The sequence below is a fragment of the Hemiscyllium ocellatum genome, chromosome 32, assembly GCF_020745735.1.
Source record: "Hemiscyllium ocellatum isolate sHemOce1 chromosome 32, sHemOce1.pat.X.cur, whole genome shotgun sequence".
Taxonomy (NCBI): domain Eukaryota; kingdom Metazoa; phylum Chordata; class Chondrichthyes; order Orectolobiformes; family Hemiscylliidae; genus Hemiscyllium; species Hemiscyllium ocellatum.
Genome location: NC_083432.1, coordinates 20727006 through 20754861, shown reverse-complemented (window position 1 = coordinate 20754861; position 27856 = coordinate 20727006). Strand labels below are relative to the sequence as shown.

The window sequence follows — 27856 nt, the reverse complement described above, 5'->3', positions numbered from 1 at the left end:
TTAGTGGTGAAGGGGCGGGGTTAGTGGTGAAGGGGCGGGGTTAGTGGTGAAGGGGCGGGGTTAGTGGTGAAGGGGCACTGCTAGTGGTGAACGGGCGAGGCCAGTGATTCAGGGGCGGGACAGTGGTGAAGGGGCCGAGTCAATATCTGATCGAGACGGCATCAGCGAGTGAAGGGGCGGGGCCTATTGCGGTAGGGGCGGGGACAGTAGTTCCGGCGTCTTCTGCGGGAAAGAGGTGTCTGGAATGTTAGGCAGGCATCGCCGTGGGCAGCTGCTGTTCTGTTAGGACCCCCTCTCCTCCTCCACAAGATGGCGGCGCCCAGGGGAGAGGCAGCGGTGGCACCGTTTGGAGTATGGCTCAGTCAACGGCTGGTGGAGCTGGAAATAGATGAGGATGTTTATGGCTCGTACATCAACGGAATTTTACGAGAGGAAGAAAACGAAGAAGAGAAGTCTGAAGCTCTTCAAGCCATATTATCCGCTTTTATGGTGAGTGCAGTCCTGAAACATGGCTGTGTGGGCTTGGTCGGAGTCTTTCCCCACCCTCACTATCTGTTAAATGTACTTTCTGCAGCTTATTTTTTTTTTAAAAAACGCATCGCTCCGGTGTTAACATTGGGAAACATACTTATCTGTTTCGAGTGCTGATGTTGCAATAATTTGAAATGTTTGTTGTTATTTGATACACTGGCTAATTCTGTTCCACTGAGCGGTATATTTAGCCATCTCCCCTCCTGTAGCTGACAACCATGTTTATATGAAAATAGAAAGACGAAATATTCCACCAGATCGCTACTGAATCTGAGACACACTTACCCTGAGCCGCTCCCAATATTACGCACTTATGCGCTGCTTTCTGTATTTTGTTCTGAAAATATTTCATTTAAGGGAGAGAAGTTACACTACTTATTTAGCATTTTTAAAACTTTTCATTTAGATAGGAGAGTTGTTTCTCGCAATGCTCAAATAATTGATTTAATTCTCACGGCTTTCTCCAGAATTAAGTTTGGAGTTTTGTTGTCTTAAAACTATTTATGATTCAAATTAACTGTGGACGGATTCCGAAAATGATCAAGTTTGCAGACTAGATTTAAAAAAAGCAGGTAGGAATATGCACGTGGCCCAGTGTCTGAAACATTGGGTGATTTATGGGTCATCCATTTTTATACAGCAAAGATAAATCAAGGTTATAGAGTCATTCAGCACGGAAACATGCCCTTCTGCCCAACACGTCATGGCGACCAGATTTCCTAAAATGAACTAGCCCCGTTTGCCTGTTTAGCTTGCATCCCGCTATATCTTTCCTATCTATGTACTTGTCCAATAATACTATAGTCCAGGAATAGTACGTACAGATAAACAACTGCTGTCTACTTAGACAACATGTTACTGGGAGCGCCTGCATTTTGATCCTAATGCAATGAAAGTAGTGCAGTACAATTCTATATAGAGATAATATTTGGCTGAGGGAACGAGTCAATGATGGTGTTCTGTTGTGTCTGCTGCATACGGTGGTAGAGATTGCGAATTTGAAAGCTGAGAAGGAATTTTGTGGAGTTGCTAAATAGCATATTTATGCGCATCAGCATTGGAGCTTGCACTGCATTGAAATGCAATAAAATGCTTGTCCTGGATGGTGCTGAGGTTCTCAGTTGTTAGAGTTGAACTCATCCAGGAGATTATTCTATCTCACTCCAGCCTTTATTCACTGTAGCATTCCTGGGCTCAGTATCAAATTCCTTACTGTGTAATTATGCAACTATCCTGGTAAATGCAGTCTTCAAAAATAGTCACATTGAACTCCAGTTTTAAAAGAGACAGAAATACAAAGGAAGTCATAGAAACAGGCGTTTTGGATCACCATATTTATGCTGACCAACAAAAACCAAGCTACTAGAATTGCATTTTCCCTGAATTTGATCCATAGCCTACTCACTCATCCAGATGATTATTAAATGTGAGAGGACCAGTCTCATCCACCCTCTCAGGCAGCATTTTTTAAATTTCTACCACCCTCTGGGTTGAATCGTTTCCATGGATCTCATCTGAACCACTTATTCCCCACCTTAAACTTATGCCCTCGGGTCTTAGAAGTATCTGCCATGGGGAAAAGGTTTTCATGACCTACCTTAATTTTGTATGCCTCAGCCAGACTCCTTCCTCAGCTTTGCTGCTTCAACAGAAAACAAACCAAGACTTTTTTGAGTCTTCCTCCTCACTGAGACTTTTCATTGAGAGAATTGGTGGTTATTAATAAGTATTGATTTTTTTCAGTGACATCCTTGTCACAAATTCTGTGACATATAAGTACTACAACAGGACCACGTGCATATGACGTAACGTGTTGATCCAGGTCTGGCTATTTTCATGGCAGCAAATTTCGTACTAAGCAACACTCACTACTTTTTTAGTTTCTCCCCACTGTTCATGCCCCCTGTAATCTGAGCTCAGTCATATGACCACTTACTGCTGACACAACCCCATTTTCAGGATGCTCCAGACCAGTAACTTCTCTTCTTGGGCCCATGTTAGATCATTTTGTAAATTATTTCCCCATGTCATGTAGTGTCCACTTCCTCTTCCAAATGACCTAAACAACACTCCACTGAAAACATCACTGCTTTTGCAATCTGTTATTTCTGGAATGGTGAAGATCTGAATGTTGATGAAAATGATCGTGGCTGGAAACTTGTATGACATATATGACACCTGCTACCTAGTCTCGGTCCATGTCTTTTCTTTATTTGCGCATGTGTTCTGTGCTACACCAGAATTCATTGCCTATCCCTAATTGCCCTAGAGTATTGCATGATGAGCTGCCTTCTCAAATCATTGCAGTCTTTGGGTGTACAGGGACATTCACTCTGACATTAAGAAAGTTCCAGGATTTTGGGCTGGAGACAGTAAAAGGACAGCAATTATAGTTGCAAATTGGAAAGGAATGTGTAGGTGGTGGTGTTCCCAGGCATCTGCTGCCTTTTATCCTTCTAGGTGGTAGTGGTCACAGCTCTGGAAAGTGCTGTCAAAGGAACCTTGGCCAGTTATTGCAGTGCGTCTTGCAGATGGTACAAACTGTTGACACTGACCATCACCAGTGAAGGGAGTGAAAGCTAAAGGTGATGGATGGGTGGAGTGTCAGTTATGCTGGCTGCTTTACTGTGCATGCTGTCAAGCTTCTGGAGTGTTGTTAGCACTGCATTTAGCCAGGCAAATGGAGACTGTTCCATAACACCTCTTATTTGATGGTGGTGGTCTTTTGGAGGTCAATTACCAATCCTAAAACTTCCAGCCACAGTTTTTATATAGCTACCCTCTTCCTGTTTCTAGTCAATGGCAACTAATAGTTGGTGATTCAGTGATGGTAATGCCTTTTGATCATCAAAGGAAAATGGTTGGATTAGATGAGATGTTATTTGCTACTTATCTGCCTAAGGCTGGATGTCCAGGTTTTGTTGAATATGATTATAAATTTTCTGTGGAATTGCAAATTGAACTGAATACTAAAATGATCATTGCCAGGTTGCAGTATGCTGATCCTTGTATAGCAACAACGTCAAGAATGAAGAATCTTGAGCTATGCCAAAATACACTAAGAATGTGAGAAATGTCTGTTCTACTGTGCTGAAGCTGAATAATAACTTTGATGTTAAAGGTGGTCATGATTACTTCAGCCTGCAGTTGAACTTTTGTTGTCCTTGTTTTGGACCTTATGGTCTTAATAAAACCCAAACTGCTTTGGTGAAGAGTTCATCAGCATTGTTTGATGGAATTAATGACTTTACTGATGATTGGAGACATGGTGGCTCAGTGGTTAGCACTGCTGCCTCACAGCGCCAGGGACCCAGGTTCAATTACAGCCTCGGGCAATTGTCTATGTGGAGTTTGCACATTCTCCCTGTTGGTTTCCTCCGGGTGCTCTGGTTTCCTCCCATGATCCAAAGATGTGCAGGTTAGATGAATTGGCAATGCTAAATTGCCCAAAGTGTTCAGGAATGTTTGGGTTAGATGCATTAGTCATGGGTAAATGTCAACTATAAGGATGGGGGAGTGGGTCTCGGTGGGTGGCTCTTCGGAGGGTCGATGTGGACTTGTTGGGCCAAAGGGCCTGTTTCCATACTGTAGGGATCCTGTGAAATATTATGGTAATTTTTTTTTAGGTTGAATTTGCCCTTTTTTTTGTGTGGACAGAACACCTTCACAAAAGGCCAAACCAGTTTTGATCCATGTACATGACACTGTTTGTTAATCTTGAATTCATTGCTAATTTTTCCTCGGGTATAAGCACATACATCTGAAATCCAACTCTTGTTATTACTTTCAGGATGAAGATTCATTGGCAGTAATTTGCAAAGATATAATTCAGAAATGGTCTGAGACCACAAACAGTATCACACAAGAAAAAAATGTTGAAGGTAAAGATCAGGATAATCTCAGATGTCCAGTAATTGCTGTATTTTTGCATATTTTAAATGCATAAAGTCAATTAATTGGGTGAGTATGTTGTATTTATAAATGTTAGATATTACTATGAACATAATTTGAGAAGGAAAAATCTTTGCTTCTGTTGGTGTTTGAATTATACAAGTTTAATATCTAACTGGAGTTCTTCTATTTATCTTTTTAAGATGAAGTACATGCCATCGCAAGTATGATTGAGAAACAGGCTCAGATTGTTGTGAAACAAAAAGGCACTTCAGAAGAGGAGAAATCGAGGAAAGCTGCAGTTCTTGCACAGTATGCAAATATAACTGATGAGGAAGAATATCCTTTCTGGTACTGACTTTTGGGAAGAAGAATTAAGATTTATTCAGTGGAATTATTTTCCTGACGTTGATTTTGAAAGACTAGGCTTTCTCTTTTTCCATCCTTCCTCTCCAGTAAAAGAACATAATCAATGAATATTTTTAGTGGGTGCAAGTTTAATTGAACAGTTCAATGATTTTTGTAAAAAAAAGCAAAATCTTTGAAAGACATTGGATAAAAGAAACTTTGGAAAGAAAGAAAATGAATGGAGGTAATGTTAGTAAAACATTTTGCAGGTTGTAATATTATTGCAGTGCTCGATCTTTCATATGAATGAAGAAAGTGCTAATGATCAAAACTAGATTAAAGATATAATATTTTTGTATTGTTTAAAAAGTAGACATGAAATTAAATCTTTCTATTTCTGGCTCATCTATGTCTTTTCAGCTGCCAGTGAATACCACTTTTCTGGCACTAATGTATTGTAATTAATTGCAAATTGGCAGGTGCTTTGAACTGTGCAAATAATCTACTGATTACAAAGCATTTTTGGATGTCTTGGGGATGCAAAGTTACAACCTCAGGATTTACATTTACACAGGCACCAGCTCTGCTTATCTGAAACCCTCCACTGCCTCTGTTGTGTTTCTTCTACAATTGGATGAACGCAAATTTATTGCAACTAAGTAGTGGGAGGACTGAAGAGGGTTTCTGGTTCTCTCCACAATGTTTGTTCCTTAGCTACCACTGCTTTCGTTTCCCTAACACTCCAAAGACTGAATTGCCTGGCTGGCTTCTTGGCTTGTATCCTCTGCAGCCCTGAGCTTATCCAGAACTCTTGACACCTGTATTCTACTGTCAGGTATGGGATAAATGAAAAAGGAGTGATTTGGTGAGGGAATTCCAGAGCTTGTTAAATGGGAAACTAATAAATCCAGGCATTATACAACAGTTAAAATCTGGAATGTTATGAGACCAGAATTAGCTGAGCCCTCTTCTGATTTGTGGAGTTAGAGGAGATTAGAGATAAGTAGGGCTGAAGCCATGGAGGGATTGAGAATCTTTAAAAAGGAGGCATTGCTTGAGTGGGAGATATTATCAGTTTTTTGAGCACTTGGATGATAGTTAAATGGGATTTAGTGAGAGTGTATTGGATGGCCTCAAATTTATGCAAGGTAGAAAATACTTAAGATTAAAGGCATCATGAATGATGGTCTAGTAATAAATGAACTAAGAGGCAACAATGCAAAAATGGAAATAAATGGTCTAGGTATTGACATGGGTGAGTGGTCAGTAGCTTATCACTGAATCAAATATGGCACTGAGGTTGGGAGCAGTTTAGTTCAGCCTCATTGCCAGCAAGCAAAATAAAATTTGGAACTTTTAAGGTCTGGAGATAATAGTTTATCTCCCTAGTGTTTAACTGGAGAAAATCTATGCTCACTGCTAGATTTTGGATAAACAATCAGATCATTTAGCAACAGTGGAAGAATTGAAAGAGGTAGTGATGGGAATGAATTGGTTATTATCAATACGTATGTGAAAACCTCCATTTTGCTTCCCAGAGAGGGTCCTGAACCAATTGCTGAGAAAGTAATGTGGGAAAACGGCATGAGGAAACTATTTGTTTTTCTCCTTTTGGAGGGAAGCACCTGTCTGTTCAGTGATGAAGCAGCTGAGATAATATAACTCCAAGCCATACAATATGGTAGAAAGAATGAATCTGGTCCTCTTCCTCTGAATTCACTTAGTCAAGTATTATTTTGGGGACTTTGCCTTTTCTTTGTAAAATCTGGACTGAAATTATGTATTTGTCCCATACCTTTACTCAATGGAAGGCATACAGTCAGACATGATAGTGTCCTTCACTTTTTTACTGAATGGACACTTCTTAAAATCCCTCCCATTTACCCTGTGTCAACCATTGTAGGATTTTAACTATTAACAGTTAGTGAACAATCTTGTCTATATAACTTCAAGATAATTTGCTTTTCTTTGGATTCTTATCAATTGGTGCTATTAATATTTGTCTGACATGCTGAGGTTTTGTAATGATGTCCTGATTAAATTCATTGCAGAACCACAGACTTCCCAAAACAAAACCTTACGCTCTATGTTAAGCTTAATTTCTGCCTTTTTCTTAAAAATTTAGTCAAGTGTGAGCAACTCACGAGACTAGATCAGTGTTTAGAAAATAAACACCATCTATTTCTAGTGGAATTTGCCTTTCTCTTTACTATCCACAAATTTATTGCAAACCTAAAGTAAGTAGTGCTTCAACTTTAATAAATTTCACAACTTGAATGAATTAAAGTAACATTTTAACTGTTCCATATAAAGTGAGAATTGCTACTACACAGTAAAAGAATCAATGACCAATACATTGATCACAAGGTAGTCATGTAATCTGTATCATTTGTTCTGATTTGCCATTATCTTTATCCTCATCCACCGAATTTGCTTTCTTGTCATTTTGAAGACCGAGCCTCATCACTTTGGGCCTTTCAAAACCTGATACTTCCAGTCTCACTGTCATTTATAACTGTTCCTTGGGCGTTCTGAGGATGAAATCACAAATTATTCTAATTTTAACACCTTTAATGGCCAGATCTGCTAAAGGTGGTTTCATCTTTGTTCTGTATGTCTTTCATCCTACCATTGAACTGATGCCAGCATCTAGTATCTGGGTGTTTCTTTTAAACCTGAGAGCCATTTGAGTCCTCCATTTAATTGTAGATGTTAATCTGTCTGTTCAGACAGATTTCGGTGATGGTTATTCTTCGCGTCCCAGTATTTCCTCTGCCAGTTTATGCCAAATTATGGGGACACGTAGTTCTCCTCTAACACGATGGTTGTGTTCTTGTGCAATCCCGCATTGTAGAAAAATTGCTTTAGAAATGGCGGTTAAAGTGTTGCCGATGGAATCGCAACACCATGTTTTAAACATTTTGCCTTTAGAAACTGTGTCCTCAATTCATCAATCGCGTTATAGCTAATTTGTGTTAACGAAACGTGGATTATAGCATAACAGCCTGTACTTTTGTGTGTCTTACTTCCATTTGGAATTTGTTTGATACTGACCAAACTAATGTTTGTTTATGAAATGTTTTATTATACTACTTTTTGTTTTTAACCTTTTTTCCCAGAGGTGAAGGGACTGCAGGTTAATTCAGTTAGCCTCTTTGCCATGGCCTACTTGTTTTCCTCTTTGCAGTACTTCTCCAAGTTACGTTCTTTGGGAATTAAAAAAAATGAGGTTGCATATTGCTACTGTCAGTTCATTCCTGCTGCTTTTTAAAAGAAATAGATGTGAGCAGTGGAGGAGGAAAATTAATCCTCCATATTTTGGAAAGGTGGATATTAAATGAAATTGTCTAAACTGAGTTTGGTTATAGGTCATATATAAAAAAAAAGCAGTGTGATCAAATTAAAAGTCCTCCAATGCTAATCATTTGTTGATGTTATTTGTTGCTCATAGTGTAAACTTTTAGTTTCTTTAACTTGAGCACTGAAGATGAAGAATCCCATGGAACAAGTGGAGCATTTAACTTTGAAGACAAATGTATCCTTTTTCTGATGCATTTATCTTGATCATCTGTTAACAGCTTAAGTTAATTTAATCACATTCTTAATTTGCAAAGAAGTTATGACTATCATTCAAAACTATGCAATATTTTGATCTACTTAAAATTAATTGCACAAGCTATTGAAGGTTATTGTGGGGCAACAATTTTAATCTCTTTATTTAAGAAGCCATTTGTAATTGTTGTATAAAGTTTATCTGTAGTGTTCGGTTGCATGGAAAAGCTGCTGGTACTTCACAGCTTTAGGGTGACACGGTAGCTCAGTGGTTATCACTGCTGCCTCACACCTCCAAAGACCCCGGTTTAATTGTAGCCTTGTCTGTATGGAATTTACACATTCTCCCCTTGTCTGTGTGGGTTTCTACTGGTTGCTCCGGTTTCCTCCCACTGGCCAAAGATGTGCAGCTTAGGTCGATTGCACACTATGGTCAATTTAGCGTGGCCAGACTGGGTGGATTAGCCATGGGGAATGCAGGGTTATAGGGCTCGGGGGTGAGTCTGGACGGGATGTTCTTTGGAGGGTCAGTGTGGACTCGATAGGTCGAATGGTCTTGCTTTCACACTGTAGGGATTCTATCAATTCTATAACAGGTTTTACAGTTTATCAGATGAGTTATTCAGCATTCTGACCTCAATACCCACCAGTAACTATGATCAATCAAATGTCCTAAAGCTTTGGTTTTTTTTTTGTTGCTTTGGTAGATCACAGTTGTAATAGTAATAGTTTATAATTAGATTTGACTCTAATTAAAATAGTTATTTAAAAACAATTACTTGGGTTAAAGATCTTTATTTCATTTGCAGTTTTAAGAATCAAATCTGCACATTTAATATGCAGAATAGTCTTGAAAATAGTGTTTTTTGCAAACCAATAACTATTTTTAAAAAAAGCTGCTCTAGTCATTGTATGCTAATTTCTACATTGAACTGCTGTAGACTATACTACATTGTATATTTAATAGACCAGCAAGCAATGGGAGAGCGAGGTTGCTGAGAGGTGAAGGAGTGATGATATTGGGGGACTTTATCTCAGTGTGGAAGGGGAATTCAGAGTAGAGTGGGGGAACAAATTTCTGAAGCATAAATAGAAGATGTACTTGAGTACATTTTCTGCCAGAGGACAAAAGGAATTGTGGGATATGAGAAAAGAGCTTTTCAAAAGAGCTGGCACACACTTAATGGCTAAGTAATCTCTTCCTATAGTGTGTTATTGAAATACCTTCTCCACATGTACAAGGTTTTATACATTGTATGATAGATTTCTCATTTTTTCAAACATGTTCAAATTATGAATGTGGATCTTTTGAACTAAATAGTCCAATATGAGATTTGCAAGTAAGTCTACGGAACTGGCACTTGCCCACCTTTATATCATTTTTCCTGAGACCTCCCTTATAGAAGTTCTGCTTTGAGCTTATGTAGTCATGCAAGAGATGTAGCCTGTTCAACTTTTCTGAACCCAGCCCCATAGAAAATCTTGTTTGTAATGTTGTCCGGCTATTACAGTTAGACGGTGGATATTGTAGGTAGTTTGAGCTCTGTGCCTGTCATTGTCTTGTATTCCTTCACATGAATTGCCATTCATTAGTAACTAACAGACTCCATTTACCTGAATTTCAAACAGGTTTACTTAACAAAGAAATTGGTCAGTTGGAGCTGCAGTGTCTAATAAATCAACATTGTTTTGCTTCCAACATGTTATATCCTTCCTGAAATAAGATGAATACAGCACACTGTATTCCAGATGTGGTAATATACCATCTCAGATTTTCTTTTTTTTTAAGAAGATTTAAGAGTATTGAGTACAGGAGTTGGGAAGTTGTGTTGTGGCTGTAGAGAACATTGGTTAGGCCAATTGTTTGTTGGAATACTGCGTGCAATTCTGGTCTCCTTCCTATCCTCTGTATGGTGAATAAATCTTTTACTTTGGACAGGGGATTGATGGAGTCACGTGAGGGTGTTTCTTTACGCTGTTGTGATTGATGACTCTGGTATGTCTCCCACATCCTCACTGTCTTATCATTAGCATTGTTAATCTCTGGCCACTCTATAATGTCCTGTGACAGGCATCCTTTCCTGTGTGATCACTTGTCACTTTTCAACTCAAGTGTAGATGTTGTCCAAGTCTTGCTGCATTTAGATATGGGACTATATCTCCTGGATGTAGCCAGGACAGTGTGTCTTGCCAAAGAGTTTTGCGTATAAAAGTCTTTCTCTTGAGATATCAAGTTCATACCTGGATGGAGAAAAGCATTTGAGAGTGTGCAGCACTTCATGTATCATCCAAAGCCATCCTTTTGTGATAACTTTCCATTGTGCTTTCACTGGTAGATCACTAGCTGTATCTTTCTACAGCTGGTTGCATTTGTGCAAAATTCATCAAATCGATCTTGGGCACATCTCCCACCTCATCATTCATGTTGAGATTTGGTAATCTACTCTGCATGTGAGAGAACTATTTTAGTAGCAGAACTTACTGTTGTCTATATCAGTGGTTTGTGCCAAATTGTTTCCAATGGCTTTTTTGGTGAATTGCTCAAATGGGTATGTATGGAATCTTGTGACACCAAATACAAGAGCAAATGCTTTGCATTCTGTTGGATTAATTGAATGTGCTTCCAGTTGACTTGGTCTTCACGAAACAGGCTTGAAGTATTGACTCTGTGCAACTCGTCCCATTGACTTGTCACCTTTACATTACAACAACCATAGATATTTTCTTATTGACATGTTCAGAGATATTATTACAGACCTCTGGGGCAGATGAGTCTTGAATCTGGATCTCCTGATCTGGGGACACTACCACTGTGCCGCAAGAGCCCTGCTACAGCTGCCATATCGAAGATTACACCTAACAGCTGAGAGAAAAGAATTAAGGATTAATGTATAGTCTTCACATTTGGAAAATGGGTCATGCCAAAATGGGTGTTGCTTTGTACCAAGTCACTCTGCATTTTTCTTCAAGCCCGCTGGAAATTATATTTACATTTTTGTAGGCTTTATTTGGTTGATGACTGGTGCTTCTCAATCATATGAACTGCTGCTATTTGAAGAGATGGGAAGTCCTTTCATTATTTTCCTCAAAACAGTCTTTGTGCTTATTCTTGCTGTCTGCCAGGATGTCATCTTGACTGTTGGAAGACATTATTACAAAGTTTCAACTGTTGAATGGGGCCAAGTTTTACAGAAAACTTTTAAGGCAATAATTGTGTTCTTAAGTTTGATGACTGATCAAGGCATGCTTTGCAAGTTGATTTAGATGCAAACACAGAAAATGCTTGAGAAACTCAGCAGGTCCAGCAGCATTGGATGAGAAACACAATAAATGTTTCAAGTCTGATATGATTACTCTTCAGAATCATAACCTAATTTAACATGAAGTTGGCAAGGAAAAATCAAAAATAGACCTCACCTGTTTTCAAGCAGTTGTAATGCTATATCTTGAATTTATTTTATCAGATGAGCTTCCAACTGTTCGGGCACCAGGATCCCACTGCCCCTTCCCCAAATTCTTGTTACCTCCAATGTGAGGTTGTTTTGTTGTTGGTATGCTAGTTCTGGTATTTTGGAACCCATGATGCTTTGCATATGCTATGCCAATTTTGTATATACACCTGAAAAGTATTTAATTCTTTGCTGGCAGGCCCAGCATTATTGCTTATTCCTAACTGCCCTTAAGGTGATGAGCTGCTTCTTTGAACCACTGCAGTACATTTTGTGTAGCCCCCACTGTTATTTTGGGAGGGAGTTCCAGGAATTTGACCAATCAGCAGTTGAGGAATGGTCAAATTTTGGATAGTGAAAGACTTTGAGTGGAATTTGCATGTGGTGATTCTATTCTCCTGCATCTGCTGCCCATGCCTCTTTAGGTTGTGGTCATAGGTTGGAAAGTACTGTCTTAGGAGCCTTAGTGAATTTTGGCAGTACATTTAGTAGACAACACCGCTGTGCATTGCTAAGCAAGTTCTGCGAGAAAGCACTGTTGATTTACTGATGTTCCACTGTCTCATCTGTTCATGAATTTAACTAAAAATGAGGTGTTTTGATAGGATTACTGCCTTTTTGCTATGGGCAAATTGGATGTTCCTTGGTCATTCATCATGATTTTTAGGCAACCTGACATCAGATAGGCAGAAAACCTCAAATGCATTCAGAAAAGTGAAAATTAGACTTGCTGTTTGGGTTTGATCAGGAAAGTGGCTTTAATAGAGTAGGCTAAGTTGAGTGTGTATCCTCAGTATATTTATAATAAGGACATCTCCCACTGAAGTGGGGCCAAGTTCTGCTTCTTTGACTTCACCATAGGCTGTATTTTTATTTTCTTTCAGTTCTTCTATTTCAAAATAATCTGTAAAGGAGGTAGTAAATTAAACAAAAATCATGATGAAAAATTATTAGTACGCTTGCAACAATGCCATTTGATATTCCTTAATTTGATACTAGCTCTTTTCAAAAACACAAATGTTGAATCAGTTCTTGTTGCCAAAAAAGCAGAAAGAGAGAAGGCTCGGGAAGATGCACAAAAAAAGAAGGAACAAGATAAACTACAGCGAGAGAAAGATAAACTTGCCAAACAGGAAAGAAAAGAAAAGGAGAAGAAGAGAACACAGAAAGGAGAACGAAAGCGATAGATTATTTGAAAGATATTAGACTGGAGTGTGCAGCTGTTCAGAGCTACAAGTTTACATCCACAGGTAATATGAACTGTGAAACACCAATGACTTTTTGGGGGGGGGGGGGGTGGAAAACTTTTTTTCTTCACAAAATGCCAAACTTTTGTGAAATATTGTGTCAAAATTGAAAAGTCAAGGTCATAGTTTTTTTAAAAAAAACTCTTGGATAGGTTACTAGTGTATCATGAATTGTTTAACGAGATATTTGAAACTTTGAATGTGTTTCAGTTGGTATCTAACACTGTTAAGTGAAAATAACCCACACAGAAGAAATTAGTTGAAACACACTACAGCAGAGCCCCTTCAGTGAAGGAAAACGTTTGTTAGTTTGATGAAATGTATCTAAAAATTAAAAAAACTTTCTGGAGACCTATATTGACTTTTTCTCAACGTATTTTTATTGTTAGCTTCTGGATTGACTGAAATTAGAACATCACTTCCATCGTGGCAGTACCTGAGAGAGAAAAAGAGTTAAGGTTTCAGGTCTGTTAGAGATAACTCTTTTTTCCTCTCTCCACAGATGCTGCCCCACAAGCTGAGTGTTAACTATCTGTTTTATTTCAGATTTCCAGCATCAATGGCATTTTGTTTTTGTATCACTTTTACCTTTTGTCTTTTAGAAATGATGTACTTTCTACCACTGAAACAGAAAACATCTACTGAACTTATTTGAACTATCGTTTGCTTTTTGGAAAATAAAATATTTTTCATTGTAGGCATTATCATTTTATTCATAATAAAAGTAAATTTACCTTCTTGTAAATATGAAACTTGTTACTCAAATGAAGATTTACTTTATAATCCAAGTAGAACATATTAAAAGGAGGAGAGTTAGTACTGATGGGGCCGGACCATACAGTTGGAGAGTCAGTGATGAGGGAGCACAGCATTATCAGAGAGAGAGAGAGAGAGAGATATCAATGCTGAGGTAACATTGCACTGTTGTAAGGTCAGTGCTAAGATAGCGCAGTACTGCTGGAGCTAAATCATACAGTCAGAGACCCTCTGGGTGGGGGGGCTCACTGCTGAGGCAGGCCTGCACTGTCAGGAGGGTCAGTGCTGAGAGATCAACACTTGAAAGGAAGCATTTCTGGGTCTACAAGACTCAAAAAGCCAAGAGAGCCATAATATGCAGAATGGTCCTTATTCTGTGATTACCTTCTCTCCAGACTAATTAAAAATTCAAGTAAGATTTCTGTTTGCCACTACAAGCTATAAACAATATGGGAAGCCATGTAATTTCCATGGGCTGACCTAGGCCCTCTTGTCTTTACTGGCAGATCCCTTATCCTGCAACTGTGTAGCATTTAAAGGATTCCCATATGAGGGAGAAAGACTCAACATTACTGGGTTTTATGATATTAATTTATTTATTCATAAATAGCTTTCTAGTATTATTGGAGTTATAATAAAACTCATGCAGAATAACAATACAATTTCCACATATGCAGATTTCTGTAACTTATTTATTTTGCAGCACTGTCTTTCATTGGTGTGCCCAGTGTCGCAACATAAAAATGTCATGTTTTTTTTAAATAATCTAATTCTGCTACCATCTGGTGGTGAGCACTTGATCCTGTCAGATGTTGAAAGCAAGAGCAATTTACAACAGGACACATTCCTGATGATAATCAGGAAATGGTGTGAAGATAATGAATGAGTAGTTCCAAGGCCCCACGATAGGAGAATGGTACTTTAGGTAAGCTAAAGATCGCAAGAAACAATAGGTCAGAGGCAGGTGTGGACAGAGAACTCCAGTAGCTTCTTGGGGTTGGAGTGGTACCAGAGAATGCACTGATGGAGGAACAGGTGAATGGCAGCTGTCTTTTCCCTAGGGTAGAGATTTCAAAACTAGGGGGATTTTTTTTGGGGATGAGAGAAGTATTTGGGGCAAATATGAGGGGGAGGGGTGTGGGTGCAACTTTGTTATGCAGAGGGTTTGAAAGGGTAGGGTGAGATTGGTTTAGTTCAGGATTATGGTTGGCATGGACTGGTTGGATTGAAGGGTCTGTTTCCGTGCTGTGAGAGTCTGTGTATATGTGGTATGTCAGTTGACCTGATCTGTAAAATAGCGAGCTTCCCTGGCTACCAAAAATCATATTTAGACCTATACTTGATCTGTAGACAGCAGTTTAGGAAGTATGAACGGAAAAAGGCCACTTAAGCCCTGCCACAACTATATGATGTCTAATCTACCTCAATGCCAAATTTTTATTCAGACTATCCTCATTTCCTTTGATGTTTTGACATCTATCCATCTCTGTCTTGATCATACTCAGTCATTGAGTCTCCAAAGCTATTTGAGATACATAATTCCCATTCCAAATATGTACCATTCTTTTATCAAAATCTGTTGAGCACCCCCACCCCTAACCACCCTCGTGTCAATTAAAACGCTTTGTGAATTATAGCCTGCATGGGGAAACCTTTTGCAAGTTAAATTCTGAAGGTCCTCCTCTTTTGTCAAAGTATGGCATTTTCATGCTATTTCACCAGATAGAAATATTCACTGTATAGAAGTAACAAACCCGAGAGTGACATTTGCATGGATTTAATACAAGTATTAAAGAAGATTCACTCAAGTTTTCACTGTTAAAACCACTTTTTAAAAAGAAACTCCTGTTACTATAGTACAAGAAAAATTTACTTTCTTTTCTTGAGATATGAACATTACTGGGAAGACTGACATTAATTGCCTATCTCTAATTATTTTGGAACTAATTGACTCCAGGTAATTCATAATCAACCTCATTGCTGTGGGTCTGGAGTTGCAAGTCACTGCTAGGTTAAAGCAGGTAAAGATAGCCAATTCACATTGGTGAACTAGAGGGTTTTTTTGTGATAATTGACAATGGTTACATGGTTATCATTGAATTCAGTTAAAAGAAATCTAGAATTAATGTTCCTGCAGCATTGTGTTATGGACCAGGCTAGACCCCTTCAAAACATGTCAAGAAGGTAGTCCAGACCTTAACTTTGATTGTTGTTTTAAGCAGATGTAGTGTGGATATTATAGGAGTGACGCAGCTGGTCAAACCACTTCGTTTTAAACAAAATAGAATTTATTTACAAGATTACCAAATGAAACACAAAAGAGAACGGAACATAGGTTTTTGGACAGGCTGCTATTCTAACAGATTACCCCTATTTAATTATGTTGTTCCAAATATTGTAACAATACCCATAAACATCCCTTGGCACAGAAGGTAAAATCAAACAGTATCTTACAAGAGATGTCAGAGAGAGAGAGAGAGAGAGAGAGAGTGTGTGGAGGATCAGCATAGACCTGCTTCTTTGGGTCCAGCAGCTTCAAACTTTCCTGCTAAAACTAAACCAAGCAAGGGAAAAGCTGACCTTGGAGAACTGTACAAGTGTTTCTGTTTAACTTGAAAGCCTTTTGTCTGAATATCTGCCAAACAGTATCTGTTAGCTATAATCAAACTGGCCTTAAAGCCCATCCAAGCCAGACCTTTTGGAATTGCTGCTTTTACAACATCTCTTAAAAACAAAAAGGGCCATGGACAGTATAACCTGATTAAACGAGCAGTGGCATTTGTGAGCTTTGGATTGCAAGTCCATTGTCATTAGCATTACATCAACTCCACACCAAGAATTCAACAAGGCTTGGCTGAGAGACCATACATCATAAAATCATAAGATATAGAAGCAGAATGAGGCCATTCAGCCCATAATGACTTCTTCAATATTTGATCATGGCCGATATGTTTCACAACCCCATTTTCCTGCCTTCTGCCCTAACCCTTAAAGCCCTTACAAGAACCCATCTACCTCTGTCTTAAATACACTCAATGTCTTGGCCTCCATAGCTACTGCAGCAATGACTTACATAGATTCACTACCCTCTAACGAAGGAAATTCTTCATCTCAGTTCTAAAAGGTTGTTCATTCTCTCTCAGACTGTGCAGTCAGATCTTCTTGTCTCCGACTAGTAGAAACATCCCAATGTCCAGTCTATCCAGGCTTTTCAGTACTCTAAGTTTCAATGAGATCCATGCCCCATCCTTCTAGATTCCATTGAGTACAGAGCCATAAGCCTCAACCACTCCTCATATGACAGGTCCTTCATTCCTGGGATCATTCTTGTGAACCTCCTCTGGAACCCACCCAAGACTAGCACATCATTCCTAAGAGACAGGACCCAAACTGCTCACAATATTCCAAATGCAGAATTTTGGCTTTATACAGCCTCAGCAATATGTTCATGCTATTAGTCTGTGACCCTCACAATTGAATGCTAACACTGCATTTGCCTTCCTAATTGCCAGCTGAACATGCATGTTAGCCTGATGACAATCCTGAAAAATACTCGAGTCCCTTTGTGCTTCAGATTTCTGAAGCCTTTCCCAGTGAGAAAATAGTCTACGCCTCTTCTTCCTACCACATTGTATTCCAAATGCCACTTAATTGCCTATGTACAAGCCGGTCCTTGTCCTTCTATAGCCTCGTCACCTCCTCGACACGACTTGTCACTCCACCTTTCCTGTGTCATCTGCCAACTTTGTAACAATACCCTTAATTCTTTTGTCCAGAATGTTAATGTACAAGAGCCCGAACATCATTACTCTCGCAAAACATCTGAACTCCAAGTTGATTGACAGTTATAGAGTCATAGAGATGCATACCACGAAACAGATCCTTTGGTCTAACTCGTCCATACCGACAAAATATCCTAACCTTATCTAGTCCCATTTGCCAGCACATGCCCCATGTCCCTCTAAAAGCCTTCCAAATCATATATTCATTCAGATGCCTTTTAAATGTTATAATTCTACCAGCCTTCACTGGCTATACATCTCTATGACATGCACCATACTCTGGGTGAAAATGTTGTTCCTTAGGCCTCTTTTAAATTTTTCTCCTCTCACCAGAAACCTATGCCCACTAGTTCTGGACTCAACCCCCCCAACCCATGGAAAGGAACCTGTCTATTTACCCTACCTATCCCCTTATGATTTTATAAACCTTGATGTCCCCACTGACTCCTGACACTCCAGGGAAAACAGCCCGAGCTGATTCAGCCTCTCGCCACAGCTCAAATCCTCCAACACTGGCAATATCCTCTTAAATCTTTTCTGAATCCTGTCAAGTTTCACATCCTGGCAATATCCTCCATTCAAATAAGGTGGAGAGCAGAATTGCGTACAATATTCCAAAAGTGGCCTAACCAATATCCTCTCAACTCCGATACTCAATGCTCTGTCCAATAACAAAAGGCATACCAAATGTCACCTTCACTATCCTATTGACCTGCCACTCCACTTTCAAGGAACTATGAACCTGCACTCCAAGGTCTTGTTGTTCAGCAACATGCCCCAGGACCTTACCATTAAGTGCATAAGTCCTGCTCTGATTTGCCTTTCCAAAATGCAGCACCTCACATTTATCTAAATTAAAATCCATCTGCCACTCCTCAGCCCATTGGCCCATCTGATCAAGTTCCCATTGTTCTGATGTAACCTTCTTTGCTGTCCACTACACCTCCAATTTTGATGTAATCTGCAAACTTACTAACTGTACCTAAATTCACATCCAAAACATTGATATAAATTACAAAAAGCAGCAACGAACCTTGTGGCACCACTGGTCACAGGCTTCCAGTCTGAAAAGCAACCCTCTACCACCCACTGTAGTCGACCTACAAACCAGTTTTCTATCCAAATGGCTATCTCTCTCTATATTCTGAGATGCAACCTTGCTGACCAGTCTACCACGAGAAATCTTGTCGAATGCCTTATTGAAGTCCAAATAGATCACGTCCATTGGTCTACCCTCATCAATCCTCTTCAAAACATTCAATCAAGTTTGTGAGACATGATTTCCCACACACAAAACCATGTTGACTATCCCTAATCAGCCCTTGCCTTTCCAAATGGATGGAAATCCTGTCCCTCAGGATTCCCTCCAACAACTTGTCCACCCCTGATGTCAGGCTCACTGGTCTATAGTCTCCTGGCTTTTGCATACCACATTTCTTAAATAGTGGTACCACATTAGCCACCTCGTCTTCTGGCACCTCACCTGTGATTATCGATGATACAAATATCTCAGCAAGGGTCCTAGCAATCACTTCCCTAGCTTCTCATAGAGTTCTAGGGTACACCTGATCAGGTCCTGCAATATTTTCCACTTCTATGCATTTTAAGACATCCAGCACCGCCTCCTCTGTAACATGGACATTTTTCAAGATGTCACCATCCATTTCTCCACATTCGACATCTTTCATGTCCTGCTCCACAGTAAATACTGATGCAAAATACACATTTAGTATCATCTCCTGCAATTCCACACAGAGGTTGCCTTGCTGATCTTTGAGGGGACCTATTCTCTCCAGAGTTACCCTTTTCTCCTTAATATATTTATAACGTACCTTTGGATTCTTCTGAACCCTACTTGCCAAAGCTATCTCATGTTCCTTTTTTGCCCTCCTGATTTCCCTCTTAAGTATACTTCTATTGCCTTTATACTCTTCTAAGGATTCACTCTATCTCTGCTGTCTATACCCGATATACGCTTCCTTCTTTTTCTTAAACAAAACTTCAATTTCTCTAGTCATCCAGCCTTCCCTACACCTACCAGCCTGGCCTTTCACCCGAACAGGAATATGCTGTCTCATTTCTGTAAGCTTCCCATTTTCCAGCCATCCTTTTACCTGCATTTACCCCCATTCAACTTGAAATTTTACACCTAATACTGTCAAAATTGACTTTCCTCCAGTTTAGACCTTCAACTTTTAGATCTGGTCTATCCTTTTCCATCACTATTTTAAAACTAATAGAATTATAATTGTTGGCCCCGAAGTTCTCCCCCACTGACACTTCAGTCACCTGCCTTGCATTAAGTTCTGCCCTGCTGGATCTTTATTCGAACAGGCTTAAAATGTTTCAAGTAACCCTGACATCTCACCTATTGAAATCTTAAATAGTCTGAATTATCGAAATGTTATTGAGCTGCAATGAATGGAGGTTCTTCTTAAGTGTTAAGTGAAAAGTTATGGATTAATCCTTTTTTGTTTACATATCCAACTGTCACTACAGGGTATATTGCTTCTGTAAAGTATGTAATGGCTAAGTGGATGTACAAGTATCAACCCTTGGAATACAGGGACTAGAGGCTGGGAGTGGGGGCTTGCTTTGGCATAGGCTGTGTTTGTGGCCATGACAACATCCTCTAAAATTGCCCCAATTTCTGCTCTCCACAATGAAACCTGGTTGTAGCAAATATTTTATGTGGTGACAGAATCCTTCACATTTGCAAGAACAGAGCAAGCCTTTCATACCAATAGCAGTGCTCTTGACATTGCTAGCCTGTTCACTAGTTTTCAAGGAAGCCACATAAACTGCACAACCACATCATGGCAATCTAGAACTGCCACCATCATGAATCAATAATCATTGAACTTATGAATTCAGTTTTTAATGAGACCATGCATTCTGAAATAGATATGTTGCAAAAGAATTCCTGCTCGGCCTAGCTCTCACAAATGTCTTTTGGATTTCATAAAAATCGTGTAATTGATGGAATAACATCTAACCTCCCTAACCCTGAATATTCCTAATATGCAGATAACATAGTTACTATATGTGAATTGGCTGCTGTATTTAACAATTTCCTTATATATTTTGATGGGCTCCATTCTGCACTCAAAATTCACCTTTGAAATAATGGCTCAGTGTTAGCACTGCTGCCTCACAGCGTCAGGGACTCAGGTTCAATTCCAGCCTCAGGTGACTACCTGTGTGGAGATTGCACATTCTCCCTGTGTCTGCATGGGTTTACTCCAAGTGGTTCCGTTTCTTCTCACAGTCAAAAGATGTGCAAGTTAGGTGAATTGGCCATGCTAAATTGCCCATAGTATTCCGGGATGTGTAGGTTAGGTACACCAGTTGGGGGAAATGTAGAGTAGTAGGGTAATGGGTCTGGGTGGGTTACTTAAGGCTGCCACTTCCACACCTGAAGTCTATCCTACATTTGGGTAATATAACTCAAAAATCTAAGGAAAGGTGAACCAAGTTGATTCACGTTGTTGTGATGCTTAACACAAATGGGGTTTGGAAATCGAAAGAAGTTCTGCCTATTGCTCAAATGAGCTGTGTAGCATTGAAATCATAGAAACCCTACAGTGTGGAAGCAGACCTTTGGCCCATCTAGTTCACGTTGACTCTCGGGAAAAGCATCCCACTAGACTGCTAACCTAACCCTGTAAACCTCCAGTTCTCATGGCTACTGGCTAAACCACCTAGCCTGCACACCCCTGGACACTATGGACAATTTAGCATGGACAATCCACCTAATCTGCACATCTTTGAACTGTGGAAGGAAACCGGAGTACCCAGAGAAAGCCCATGCAGACATGGGGACAATGTACAAACTCTACACAATGGTTGCCCCAGGGTGAAATCGAATTGGGCCCCAGCACTGTGAGGGAGCAGTGTTAACCGTTGAGCCACCCTGCTGTCCTCACTGAAGACAAACAATCAGGATTCCTACGAGTTATGAATGCATGAATTTCAATACCAATGTGATGCTAGGTACAGAGAGATATGTCCCAAAGATCGGCAAATTGTATCAAATTGCATGGAACTTTGATAGTTCATAACAGACTATAGGTACTGACCATACCCAAACAATCTGCGCATACAAAACTCAAAACACAGCATCCAAAATTAGGTGTGATTCTCTCCTTGGGCAATATTTGCTAAATCACACCGACTGTAGTGAGATGAATGGTGAAACCAATTTAAAATTGTCATTGGACTTGTAGTGTAGTACACTGAAAATACTGGAAGTTACAAATATACACAGGGCCCTGTTCTTTGCAAGCAACCAAATGCATACAAAGTGCATATTTAAATGTAACAAAATAGGCAACAGCCATTCTCTGGTTCATTCTGCCAAGAAATGCCTTCACCAGTCAGGGTCAATTTACCCAGTTATAAATTTAAACAAAGCATAGCAATAAACTGTCATCATTTAACTGGTGCATTCTCCATAGCAATGCCTTTACCAATCCTACCACTCAGAGTTACTTGCCAACCAATGTACTGTTCCAACCAATGGGGTAAAAAGAAAGTGTAATATAAATGTCTCTCAAGTAGAACGGTAAAAGACTATATTAAAAACTAAACTGAAAATTCTGTCCAAAATTAATAAATCCTGTAGAAAACTTGACTTTGGTGAGAGCAAATCTTGAATAGTAAAAACCCAGCACTTGAGGCTACTGAAATTAGTGGACAATATAAACAAAAAAATCAGTAGAAAGTAACTATGAAAATGAATTTAAGATTGGCATCAAAGTTGTTAGTTGGGAAGGTTATAATTGTTTTGCAGGCTAGGGTTTGTTTGTTGAGGCACATTCTCCAAAGAAATGAGGGTGTTTTAGATATCTTAACAGGTCTTTTCCTTAGTGATATTAAAATGCTTGTCGACTTACTTCGAAATTAGACAATTTATCTACTTTATTGAGGTTTTGACTTTTTTTCAGTCTTGATGTTCCTTCTGTGCTAAAGCCACACATTAAGTTTATTTTTCTTAAGCGAAAGATTGTTCATTTTGTCAACTCCAAATTTCTCACCTCAGACTTTTAAATACCTACTGCATTTCTTTTCCAATTGTAATTTGTGATTATAGGCAATAACTAACTTTAAACAAATATCGATGTTCTAATTAGGTACATTTTTAAATCAAGATTAGTTAAAAAAAAGACCAATAGTTAATTTATTTAATATCACATTTTCAGTAACTTATACAGTTCAGTAAAATATATCAACTGTTAACTTAGGAAAATCAAAAATTTCACATTTTCTTTGATACAAAGTTAACTTCTTAAATATTAATTATGGAACTTGGGTTAACTCTTCTCATTTATAAATGACATTGTTTCAAGTAGTTACTACACTTTGTTTAAACGCACAACCTTCTGTTGACTCTTCATGAGATAACAATTTAAGCAGTTGTGTATTACATTACCAAGTATTTCATTGATCACATAGAACATTTTAACATCTAGGAGGTTTCTCACTGTATTCCTGATCAATTTATCAAGCATATGACAAAGATATGTTCCTTTCATTCATTAATCCAAACTAGTATTCAATTCGTAAACTCAAAGACCAAAGAATTCTACTTCCTCAAGGTAATTGTACAACACAAATGATCATTTAAAGATATCTGATATATCACATTTATTTTGACATATCTTGACCTAGCTTAAATATAATTGAAGACTGCATTAAATGCCTTCCAGATAACCTCAAGATGCACTATTAAACAATATATTTTAAAACTGATTTCAAGAGAAATTGTTTTAACCTTTAATATAGATCACATTTATGAAATTTATTAAATTCTTTTGATAAATTAGAAGAAATCTATAAATTTCAGGACATCCATTGTAAATCATATCAATGGTATATCTAAATGAAAATTACACTGGATATAGCCAATTAAATTTGAGATCCCACATTTGAGTCTCTGAGTTGCTGACATCTTCATTGTTTGAGATTGAATGTCTGAAAATTATTCAATGAATCTGAATGATTTTAAGACATTTACAAACACATTCGATCACTGAATTGGAGAATGACAATTTAGGATACTAAATAATACAATGCTAAATTAAGTCCAATACTATCAACTTTGAAGCAATTCACTTCAGTTACAAAAATTAAGTGTTCTGCGAATGTTTCTAAATATCTGTTACCCTATCTGCCATTGACATAATATCAAAGTTATTTGTATGGGCACATTTATCAGACTTATACCCTCTAGGTTTCAAACTAGAAATGCAGAACAATTTACTGTTTCAGTACAAAACCTTTGAACAGTACCAGGGGTCTACCCAATATGGAAACTAATTTATAGATTGTACACATTATAAACGAGCTGCCTCAGATAAATATATTCAACAAAATATGTGCAACAATTGGACTAAATCAATATCCTTTCTAAATGTGCCATGTTAGCACTCATTAAAAGTAAATGTTTACTTCAAATCTAGTAAATGCTAACAATACACTAATACAAAAAATTCCATTGTATCATTACATCTAGATTGTTGAATAATATAGCCTACTGTAGCTATACAACATCCACTGCAAATATCCTTAATAATTAAATGTAATTTCCACATTAAATAGCATCTGTCAAGCTTTTGCTAATGAAGCAGTATTCCTTGCAACAAAGATATTATTTTGAGTTTAGAAAGGTGTAGATAATTTGTAGTTACTTACAAACTTCATTTTATGAGGTTTTGTACCATTGCATTTAGATTTCTTTGTATTCTTTTTGCTTTGAATTTTTTGTTGCTGGAAGTTTTTTGCTTTCTGTGATTAGCATTGTAAAATGCTATTAGTTAATTAGTATAATTATAGTTTGTAGGTATTTGTTTATTACAGAATCTGTTATTCTATTATAGCATACACCAACACAATTAATTGTGGGCTTTCAATTGCATCAAAAGATGCCATTATGTCACCTCCCATTACATAGACATAAGCAAACAAAAATAATTGAAACTACCTGAAATGATTTTTAAACTGATGTATAAATAAAACATGTATCAACAAACAGTGATATTAAATATTATCCACTAGTAGCTCCCCCAGTGACCTAAAGCATAGCCACTTTCCAGCACTAAGCTTTACTAACCAAAATCTGAGTTTCATTCCTGTTCTGTGCTAAATTAGCTGACCTAGTTTTAGCAGCACTTGGGGAACCCTTATTTCCTGGGCTCGGGAAGGGTTCCAGCTCCTGATTTCTATCCATTGACTTGTTCTGGGAAATGTCTATGTAGACATTAAATGGGAACAAAATCAGACTGTACTGTGATGGCCCTGATGATAAACCGGTCTGCCAAACCTCTACATCGAGATTCACAAATGAAGTACGTACTTTGGCGAGTTTGTGAAGGACTTCTGTCTGTAAAATAGTAAAAACAGAAGCTTCAGCAGACATAGGATGGCATAAGAAGATACCTCAGCGGGGAGTGGAAAAAGAACTCCTAACAATATGTCTGCCTTGTACTTTCCAGTGTGTATCCTATGACACAATTTTTAATTATTCTATACAGATATTGTTATGTATTATGTAACACTGTTGGCAAAGAAAATCTCAACTCTAATTGAAGTGTTCCAAGAATTTAAGTATAATTTAAAACACTGACAGTGTATGCTCAGGCTGTAATTCCATTGCTGCAATCAAATTAATTATAAACTGTATTTGCAATCCGATATCACAAACTCCAAAATGAAATTATTGCCTTCAATCACTCCTGACTCTCTCTTATTCGCAACAGAAATGTGAAAAAAAGCACGATAAGTGAAAGATATTTTTCCAATGAATTACCTTCAGTATTATTAAATCAATATCGCCAGGTCTCTGAATAATATGGTACAAAGTCTGTGACCTTTGCACATTATCTGAAACTTCAATTATTTAAATGGAGGGCTAATCAGGTTAGGGTGATGTAAATAAGAACAGAACCATTAAATCTAAACTATGATAACCTTTTACATAACAGGATAATTGCAGTATGCCGTATTTATTTAATTAACCTCCACTTACCATTATAGCATTAGATAATTTTGTTTTTGATTAAGACTGATTTTAAGTTCTCAAAGACTGCACTCTGGTGCATTTATTGCTCACTTTCACCAAATAGAGGTTACCTTTCCTTTTTTTAGTCATGTCAAGGAAAGCCATGACCACTTTTATAAACTTTGCTTATAATAAATAACAAACATTTTACAAAAACTAAAACAAACATTGGATTAAAATTACCTGACTAAGAAGCTTTAGTCACTCTGATTAGGAAGATTTGACAAGAACAATTCACCAAAAATAAGGTAAAATGATCTTGTTAAATTATGGTAGTGAGATTTTTAAATAAGCTTTGTATCATTTGTCTCAATTATACAGAGGTGTATTCACTAACCAAATGCATGCTTGACTACAAGCTGCAATGTTTATAATTACTTTTCAAGGAGCCCACACATTTTAGTCTTTATCCCCTTAATGCTTTCTTTTTAGTTAATCTGAATTTGTGATCACTGCAACTTAACCAATTCACACTAGTAACTCAAAAGATAATAGAATCATTTAGTTTAAAGATTTGCAGTTTTTTCTTTAGTAGTACTTAATCAACACGTGTTTTCACGACTTCATTTTTTTCCCCACTATAGTAGTTGCTTCTGTTTTGATAATTTTTGTCTCCATTAGTTACTAGATCCTGAAGTTCTCTTTCGACTTCAACTTGGTCATCTGGATTGGCATTTGGTGTTTTAGGTAATGTCATTTGAAGGGCACACCACAAGGCAGTCCGGGCTTTCCGTGTAGCTACTGCCATTTCTTTGACTGCAATAGCCAATGCAAGAACATCTGCACATAAAAGAGATACAATCTGTATTAAAGGTTAAGTGAGCCCATATCAACAATGAAACAATTTAACAGTATACATTAATGTACTGCACTGGTAATATTTTGAGTACTAATTATATTGAGGTGAGATTGCTCCATGTTCCAGTCTACTGGGGTGATACATGTAGGGGTGACCAGAGGGTTGGTACTTAGCACCATGCAAACAAAAAAATAACTTATTAACTATCTACACTGTGAAATTGGATTATGTAAGGATTACTATCTAATCTCTGTGCATCTCTTTACTTCTTTCAGAGGTTCCATAAAGCTCACCTCTTATCTTCCATTGATCACACACCCAAACCCTCCCTCCACCATGAGGAGACTTCAGGAGTGAGTCTTTGAAATTTACTTTAATTTTTGTCATCTCCAACAATCTAACAGCGATTTTGCAGCATCTTGCCATTCATTTCAGCTACTCAGCCCTTTTGGTTGACACACCAATGCCAAAAGAAGCTGTGATAACAGATGACTCCTGCATCCATGCACGGATTCCAGTATACTTATATCCTCAAGGCCATCGACACTGAAAGGGTGCCTTTCACAGCCATCAATGTCCACAGAATAAGCAGCAACTTCACCAGTCTGCCTCCATCTCAAATGACAGATTAGGGTAACCATATAGAAGCATCTACAAGCACCTGAGGAAGTTTGATAATATATTTAGATGTCACCCTCTTGTTGAACTATCTATATGAATCTTGATATTTTGACCACAGAAGTGTGTGATGGAAAGAGGTTAATGTATGTCTCGTGCCATTCTGATGACAGTCCATATCACAGTAGAGGAGGTTTTCGATGTATTTGAGGTGGGTACATTAACAGCATTTAAAAGGCATTTGGACAAATACATATATAGGAAAGGCTTAGAAGAATATGGGCCAAGTACAAGGAAATGGGATTAGTGTGGATGAACATTTTGGTCAGCATGGACCTTTGGGCCGAAAGGCCTGTCTCCATGCTGTCAGACTCTATGACAGTCGAGAGTGTAGTGCTGGAAAAGCACAGCAGGTCAGGCAGCATCCAAGGAGCAGGAAAATTAATGTTTGGGCAAAAGCCCTTTATCAGGAATTCCTGATGAAGGGCTTTTGCCCGAAATGTCGATTTTTCTGCTCCTCAGATGCTGCCTGACCAGCTGTGCTTTTCCAGCGCCACACTCTCGACTCTGATCTCCAGCATCTGAAGTACCCATCTCTGCCTAGTGGATTCGATGACAAGTCCAGGGCTTTGGTAGAAGCATTCAAGAATAGGGCAGCAGAGCTATAGAAGGAAGAAAACATATTTTAATGAATGCCGATCATGAGAAACGCATGAGTCTGCATGAGTGAGTTGTGAAACCCCCTAAATGTACCTCCCTGCCTATCTTGCCTCTATTCCCTTGAAGTTTTCTTGTACCATGTACAGAGGAACCTCAATTATCTG

The 27856-nt window shown here is 38.3% G+C and overlaps 2 protein-coding genes across 4 annotated transcripts in view; one reads left to right on the top strand and one right to left on the bottom strand.

The window, feature by feature from the left end:
• Positions 1 to 217: 217 nt before the first annotated feature.
• Positions 218 to 27426, top strand: ccdc43 (coiled-coil domain containing 43). Of its 3 annotated transcripts, none has more exons than XR_009646440.1 (6): positions 218 to 489; positions 4322 to 4412; positions 4626 to 4761; positions 8253 to 8305; positions 12771 to 13021; positions 26690 to 27426. XR_009646440.1 is itself a non-coding variant. In XM_060848626.1 (5 exons), exons 1-5 carry the CDS (start codon positions 310 to 312, stop codon positions 12956 to 12958), a joined length of 648 nt encoding a protein of 215 aa, XP_060704609.1. In that variant the 5' UTR covers positions 219 to 309; the 3' UTR covers positions 12959 to 13679. The 3 variants fall into 3 exon arrangements, 1 of the variants encoding a protein (XP_060704609.1); XR_009646441.1 differs by lacking the exon at positions 26690 to 27426 and adding an exon at positions 13621 to 13670; XM_060848626.1 differs by lacking the exon at positions 26690 to 27426 and having other exon boundaries at positions 219 to 489; positions 12771 to 13679.
• Positions 26154 to 27856, bottom strand: part of LOC132830751 (meiosis-specific coiled-coil domain-containing protein MEIOC-like) — a 74760-nt gene continuing 73057 nt past the window's right edge. The window contains exon 9 of the mRNA XM_060848588.1: positions 26154 to 26395. Coding sequence (XP_060704571.1) covers positions 26154 to 26395 — 242 coding nt within the window. The remainder of the gene's footprint in view (positions 26396 to 27856) is intronic.